Source organism: Zosterops lateralis (genome assembly GCF_965231275.1).
Source record: "Zosterops lateralis genome assembly, chromosome: 1".
In the NCBI taxonomy this organism is placed as follows: Eukaryota; Metazoa; Chordata; class Aves; order Passeriformes; family Zosteropidae; genus Zosterops; species Zosterops lateralis.
Genome location: NC_139762.1, coordinates 43,779,017 through 43,786,729, shown reverse-complemented (window position 1 = coordinate 43,786,729; position 7,713 = coordinate 43,779,017). Strand labels below are relative to the sequence as shown.

General features: G+C 45.3%; 1 protein-coding gene across 1 annotated transcript; it reads left to right on the top strand.

Moving 5' to 3' along the window:
• Nucleotides 1-1,882: 1,882 nt before the first annotated feature.
• Nucleotides 1,883-6,115, top strand: RPL14 (ribosomal protein L14). The gene is made up of 6 exons (XM_083875762.1): nt 1,883-1,951; nt 2,671-2,772; nt 3,310-3,404; nt 4,803-4,902; nt 5,269-5,322; nt 5,872-6,115. The coding sequence occupies exons 1-6, from the start codon at nt 1,949-1,951 to the stop codon at nt 6,043-6,045; spliced, it is 528 nt and encodes a 175-aa protein (XP_083731888.1). The 5' UTR covers nt 1,883-1,948; the 3' UTR covers nt 6,046-6,115.
• The last annotated feature ends 1,598 nt before the right edge of the window (nt 6,116-7,713 follow it).

Sequence of the window (7,713 nt, the reverse complement as noted above, 5' to 3'; positions counted from 1 at the left end):
AAAAACCCAGACAGCTGGATGAGAGCATTAAAATGTTTTCTTTAGTTGCCAAATTTCTGTGGAAAATTGTATTCTGGAATATTTACTTGCCCTACAAAACACTTGTTTTGTGAGTGGCAGAGCCATTCTGATGTGGTTTTACACAAATGGAACACACTCAGTCTCTACAGAACTGGCAGCTAAAGAACAAGTAAATTTGTTCAAAAACCATTTGGACTTCCAGATGTACTGGAACAGTATCTGTTCAAAGAATCAAATTCTCCCTGTGAATCATGTGTTTTGCTTTTTAGTGGTTCCCTCTTGTCCTTATGTATATAGTCTCCCACAGTGTCACCAGGACACCCCCCTGCTCAGCCGTACCTCTCCTGGCAGTTTCAGATGGGAAAGGTGAGGGTGTTGAACTTCCAGCCAAGCAGCTCCAGTGACCACAGCCAACTCCTCCCCAAAGTGTGAGCTGGAAACAGATCAACAGGCCAGATCCCTGTCCTGCTGTCTAGAACCAGAAAGGATCTCTGGGAGAGACAGGGAAGATGACAACACTTGGGAATATGTACAAACCAGAGGTTATTTCTCTTTTTATACTCTTCAGTGCCTGCTCATGAAGATTAATAAAATTATGAAAAGTTAAGCCAAGTGTACTTTTTATTTTTAGCGTGTTTTTTCCCCCTCTACCAGTATTTTCATGCTGGTAGAAAAGCTATTGCTAATAGAGGAGTAAGAGATCTCTGAAATGCTGTTCTAGGGGGTGGAAATTTGCAAGCTGCAAAACTGATCCAGGTTCTGAAGTGGACAGGACTCATTATCTCTTGAATGCCACATTCTCAGCAAGGAAATCCTGATGGTTAAAAGCAAGCCATTATTTTTTTTTTCTTTATATATATATATATATATACACATATATATATATAAAAGCTACTTGTTCACTGATAAGGTCTCCTTTCCTGCTGATTAGGCTTGAAAGTTGTGGTAGTGTCACCCCAGCCAGCAACCAAGCCCCAGGCAGCTGCCTGCTCACTCCCCCACCACAGGATCAGGGTGAGAATGGATGGGTAAGAGCTGGAAAACTCATGAGTTAAGATGACAACAATTTAGTAGGAAAAGTAAAAACCACACACACAAATAAATAAAAACAATTAATTCATTGTTCCTCATGGGCAGGCTGCTGTTCAGCCATCTCCAGGAGAGCAGGGCTCCATCATAGGTAGTGGCGACTTGGGAACACAAACATCATCACTCCAAATGTCACCCCGCTTCCTCCTTCTCCCACCTTATAAACTTATGGTGTTGTAAAGTCTGGAATATGCCTTAGGTCAGTTTGGGTCACCTGTCCCAGCGGTGTCTCCTCTCACCCTCCCATGCACTCCCCAATTCCTTGCCAGTGTGGCAGTGCGGAGAGCAGAGGCGGCCTTGGCTCTCTGCGAGCCCTGCTCAGCAACAACAAACACATCTCCGTATTAACAACTGTGTTCAGCACAAATGCAAAACACAGCCCCACACAAGCCACTGTGAAGAAAGTTAACTCTACCAGCCGATTGCGGCACTAAATATAACTGTAACCTCTTACATCAAAGACGATTCTGACTTAAGCCAGTCTCGGGGTATTCCAGGCCCTGCAGGACAGGGCGGGCTCCTGGCGGGCACTGGAGGACCGCAGAGAGGGACAGGATAATGCAGTGCTTATGGAGGAGGGTGGGACCTGCAGGTTGTTAGAGAAGAACTGATCCTTATGGAAAAGGCCTCCTGCCGCCGGGGAGCCCGACAGGGGGATACAGGGAGAGCAAAGCACGAGCAGGATTGCGCGGGACACCACAGCGCATGCGCGCGGCGGAGCCACGGCCACGGCGCGCGTTCCCGCGGCCGCCCCGCCCCGCGCAGGCGCAGCGGCGGGGCCGAGGCGATTTCCGGGGCCCGGCGGGGCCACCCCGCCCTCTCTGCTGCCGCCGCCATCATGGTACGTGCGGCCGGGCCCCGCTCCGCCGGCCCGCCGGGCCCGCCGCGCTCCCGCCGCCTCCCGCCCGCCGCCACGGCGCTCCCGACCGCGCCTCCCTGCCCCGGCACCCGCGGCGGCGGCGGGGAGGCCGCGCCCGCCTCACCCATGCCCTCCTCACCCGCGCCCGCCTCACCCGCGCCGGGCCGCGGCCGCGCTCCGCGTGTTGTGCGGGCTCGGGCAGGGCTCGGCCCGGAGCGCGGCGGGACCGTGGCCCCTTTGCTCGAGTGTAGGGGTTTCGTGCAGTTGGAAAGCTTTCCAGGAGCTATGGGGAACTTATAGGAAAGATGGGGTAGGACTGTTCACAGGAGCATGTGGTGGCGGGGTAGGGGGAATGGCTTCAAAGCGAAAGAGTAGGTTTAGATTAGATAGTAGGAAAAAATGCTTTACTGAGGGGGTGTTGAGGCACTAGAACAGGTTGTCCAGAGAAGTTGTGGATGCCCCATCCCTGGAAGTGTTAAAGACTTGTTTGGATGGGGCTCTGAGCAGGCTGCTGAAGTGGGAGATGTCCCTGCCTGCGGCGGGGCAGTCGGGACTGGGCGATCTTTTAAGATTTCTGTCCGACCCAAACCATTCTGTGATTTTTTGGGGGAGCTCTTTTAAAGGTTCTCAGAGCCACGAATCTGAAAATGGCCTTGAGTGCGTTCTTGCCTAACTCTGTCCATTCCTGCTTGCTCTCTCAGGTGTTCAAGCGCTTTGTGGAGATCGGCAGAGTTGCCTTCATCTCCTTCGGGCCACATGCTGGCAAACTGGTGGCCATCGTGGATGTTATTGACCAAAACAGGGTAAGTCGTGAGTGCTCCACCTGTATCTCCTCCTTTCTGCCTTAACAGAAGCTTGTGTTTTCAAATGAGTAACTGATAAAGGGATAGGATCTAACAGCTATTGTATTTGAAACGTTTAGGAGCATGATTTTTCCTGCCAGCAAGTGATACATCCCCCTCTTTGCTGTGTTTCCTTGGTGTAGAAGTGGACAAGGGATGTCATTTGGAGTCTAAAGTTTATGAATGGAATGGCATTATTGTATGTGTAAAGTGAATATTTGGCCTAGGGGACTCTTCCTGTGCACATCTTAGTTTTGTGGGCCTTTTTTTTTAATTCAGTTTGATTTTATGTCAGAGGCAGGCCTTTAAAATTCTTTCTGTAAAGCTTTGGTTGTGCAGGCAAGACTTAACAATCTGCACTTTTGTCTGCATAATATGCGTTTCAATTTTGGATCCGGGTTGTCAAGATACTGTTCACACATTATTAGAAAGCACCTGTCCAAATCAAATGCAGTGGTAAACCTGCTGCAAACCCCCACCTTTGTTTCCCTTTTTCAGGCACTGGTGGATGGCCCCTGCAGTGGTGTCAGGAGGCAGGCCATGCCCTTCAAGTGCATGCAGCTGACTGACTTTGTCCTCAAGTTCCCACACAGGTGAGTTGGCATTTTTCTTGACCTCTATACAAAACACTAGTGCTGTCACTTGATGACTGATCCTTGCTAAGTCTAGAAAGTTCAAACAGTAGTGGAGTAACAGCAAAAATTTGGCAGACTGTGATATCACTAAGTTTTCATTGCCAGTGTTGGCTGATAGCTGCTGTTCAGGAGCAAAGGAAGTCTCACAGCATCTCACAGGTAGTTCTGTGGTGGATTGTGTGGAAAAAGCAAAGAAGTGCTGCTGCAGCTTTGCTTTTGCTACTGTTTAAGTCACCTTCAGGCATTAAATAGATTGACTGCCTACAGAACTACACTGGAATTGCAGGAGGCTGAACTCATTCTGTTCTTTTAGCTCAGTTAGTGTATGAATTTCTGTAATTTAGAATCAAAAGGACAATGATTCTGATGCTGAAGCAATGCTAGAAAGAGCTGCTCATTTGAGCAGTGAGGTGGATTGGGAGCAGGTCCCAGAGATCCATGATCAGTGGCACAGGGTCTGGTTGGAGGCCTGTCACTTGTGGTGTCCCCCAAGGTTCAGTACTGGGCCCAGTGTTGTTTAACTTACTCATCAGTGCTTGGATGAAGGGGCAGATTGCTCAGCAAGTTCATTGATGACACAAATTTGGGAGGAGTGGCTGATATCCCAGAGTGCTGTGCTGCCATTCAGAAGGATCTTGGGCTGGAGAGACAGCCAAAGAGGAAACTTTAGAAGTTAAACAAGGGCAGGTGCAGGGTCCTGCAGCTGGAACAATAATCCTGAGCACCTGTACAGGCTTGAGGCCACTTGCTGGAAAGCAGCTCTGCAGAGAAGAGCCTGAGGGTCCTGGAGGACAACAGGCTGTCCCTGACCCAGCAGTGTCCTTGTGGCCAAGAAGTCCAGTAGTATCCTGGGGGCATTAGGAAGAGTGCAGCCAGCAGGGTGAGGGAGGTGATCCTGCCCTGGTGAGGCCACACCTGGAGTGCTGTGTCCAGTTCTGGGCTCCTCAGGACAGGAGAGATGTGGATCTCCTGGAGCTCAGGTGACCGAGCACTGGAAGAGGTTGCCCAGAGAGGTGGTGGAGTCTCCCTTGCTGTAAATACTCCAGAACCCGCTGGACAATCCTGTGCCATGTGCTCTGGGATGGCCCTGCTTGAGCAGGGAGGTTGGACCTGGTGACCCCAGTGTGGTCCCTTCCAACCTGACCTATTCTGGGATTCTGTCAGTTCTAGCAAAGCATTTATTCAACAGAACGTTAATTAGGCCACAGAGATGTATGTGACATTGACTTGAAGTAAGGTGTCTGAAGTAACATGGTACAGTCATCTCCCCTTGAATGAAATTTGGGAGGCCAGCATCAGGGAGAACCTTTTTTTAATAAAGACTGTGAATATGATTTCGTGACTGTTCCAATGCAGCGCCCGTCAGAAGTGTGTGAGACTTGCCTGGGAGAAGGAAAATATAAATGAAAAATGGTCAGCGACAAGATGGGCAAAGAAGATTGAAGCCCGAGAAAAGGTAACAGTGTTTCACTGGATGAGGAGTACGTGTCCTGCTCCCGCTTTGTAAAATTAGGTGCAGTCTGAAGGCTGCATGTTTTCAATAGTAAGCTAGGATTAAAGATAGACAAGGCATAGGCTTTTAACTTACCAGCTTAAACTAATTGTATTTTAACAATGAATGTCGTTTTGTTCAGTTATTTCTGTAAGAGTCTCTTTCCCTGCTCCTCTGTTCCTGCATCCTGGGATGGCGCAAAGGCCTTAACTTGTGAGCTACTTCCAGAAATGCAGCTAAACCTCATTTGGAGATGATCAGTTACTTTTGGAATGCTGGGTTTTATTACCTGTATATATCAGAGTTTCATGACTGATTCCTTTCACACAGAAAGCCAAAATGACTGACTTTGATCGCTACAAGGTGATGAAAGCGAAGAAAATGGTAAGTGTTTGAGTGCTGCTTCTTTATGGGGTTAATGCTTGTAGCGTTCACTTCAGAGTCACTTTCTAACACATCCAGTGCTAGTAGCCTTACTTTCACAACTGGCTTGGGTTATGGGTGACACCATGGGTGTGAATGCCTTGAATTTTCCCTGCTTCTTTGTGTGTCACCACTTTCTCGTCTGTAATTGGTCAGACTTGAACTTGTATAATCCATCTGTGAATCCTCCCAAGTTGCAGCTGAGGAAGGAATTGCCTTGCTGATAAAATCAAATATTCTGGATGGGTTGCTGTTAATATTTCACTCTCTAATGAAAATCATTACACATGAAATATTGAGATGTCTTAGCTACCAGCCAGAATGATAATGTCCACTTGGTAGATTGGAACAGTTTTAGGTGGAATTTGACATTTCAAATATTATGCATGGTAAAGAATGATAATGAAGAGGCAGAATCTGAAAGCTTAGAATTTGAATTAAGGCACAGTATTTGAACTCATGCTCTTTTCATTCTGATAAATTTGTAAACATTTTCTTTTTTTTTAACAGAGGAACAGAATCATCAAGCATGAAATGAAGAAGCTCCAGAGGTTGGCTTCTAAAAAAGGCAAGAAGCCAGGGAAGCCAGTGAAGGCGACAAAGGGCAAAAAGCCAGAGAAGGCACCCAAGGCTAAGAAGCCCGAGAAGGCACCGGCCCCGAAGGCACAGAAGGCACAGAAATAAAATGAACTTCTCATTATGTGTAACTCTGTGTCCTTGTTCTGATTTTAAAATTACAAACATTTGATTTAAATTGTCATCATACGTTTGTTTTTATTTCTGACCAAGAGTTGCTGTCTGTCTCATTTTTTTATGTCCAGGTGTTGGATTCTAGTATTCCCCAGGAACATGCAGAAATGGTTTTGCCATGCTATGCCCATTACACTATACCCAGTGGCAGCTGAAATAATTGCATTCCCAGTTATTTGAAGTAGGTCAGATCCTGACATTTAAAAGCAGTCCATTATTGGAATTGGTTGGGAATGTACAAAGTTACTTGCACAGTCTTGAGTGTAAAATACTTGAAAAAATTACACTAATAGTTCTGTATAAATTCAGGCATATGCTGAAAGGATGTGTTCTGTTTAGAAAACAAGAATGTCAGTATTTGAAAGACTTGACAAATTGTTCAAATACTAAATTATTTTCTAAAAAACTTCCACAATTTTTTAAGTAGTGACCTGGAATACTTGGATGCTTCATATATTAGACACCATCATTGTCCTGTAAGCAGTTACAGTAATTTGTGGTGTATTAAGATGGAAATTGTTGGCATGTATTTCAGTATGTTTTCTTTTTGGAAAGTTAAAGGGTAAGGTTTTGTGTCAAGACCTGAGATTAACTCCCAATTCCTTAAACTATGCAGCATATAATTTCCACTAATCAAACCCATCAAGTATAAGGGACCTAAAAATGAGTTTGTCTGAAACACCGAACTGCTCAATTTATCTTTGCATTATAAAATAATGTTTACAAATCTCAGTGTCGGCATCCATGTAATTTCCTGTGTTTCCTCCTGTAGTTTCTTGGCAGGAGATACATTTTCTTCACATTGAATGGAGAAATCTTGTAAGTCTGAAGTATCCAGTAATTTGAAAGCAAATTACTTTTTCAGTCAAATATAAATTGGAGGAGGAAGTCTGTATTTTAAAGAATGAGGGTTGTGAGACCTTCATATTGTCATCTACATACTCAAATCTATGTTGCCAAATACACTGATAAGCAGATGTTGTTAAAAAGTTGTGCTTTAACTCTACATGGTTAGTGCTGCTTATTTCAGCCAGCATTAGGCATACCCAAGCACTTAGAAGTACACAGTGTTGTCTTGAGCTATTTATGTACTCTTGGAAATGAGTTGAAACACATGGTTGATAGGAAGGGATATAACTGCTAAAGGAAAAAAAATCAGAAATTATGCAAATTGGGACTAAGCGCCATGTTCAAGTGTCTGGAGACCTTGATTTTAAATTGGATTTTGAAGTGATAAAATCCACCTACTCTGAAACTCTTGAAAGTAGCTTCAAAGTTCTGTCAACCTGGAGGTCCTTTAAGGTGAAAGATGTGTCCCTTACTGATTTTTTTATGTACTATACTGTTAAGCTTAGTTATATAAGAGTGAGGGGAAAAGATGGTAAAAGTGCCTGTAGAGAAAATAGACGTGCCTTCGATCATAAGGAGCTCAGAAACATTTTTTTCTACACCATTTACTCATTTTTAAAGGTACTGTCTTCCCCAGAACATCTTGGCTATGACTGCAGTTTAACCAGTGTTTTTACTCCTACCACTCGGATTGTCCTGAAGAGGTTTTATATGTGGTGTATAAAACACGTGTAGAGGGTTGTGTCTGCCTTA

Excerpts from the sequence above, each read along its gene's own strand:
- RPL14 (XM_083875762.1), top strand. Across the intron at positions 2,773-3,309 it reads ATGTTATTGACCAAAACAGG|GCACTGGTGGATGGCCCCTG; the intron begins GTAAGTCGTGAG and ends TCCCTTTTTCAG. Across the intron at positions 5,323-5,871 it reads TGATGAAAGCGAAGAAAATG|AGGAACAGAATCATCAAGCA; the intron begins GTAAGTGTTTGA and ends TTTTTTTAACAG.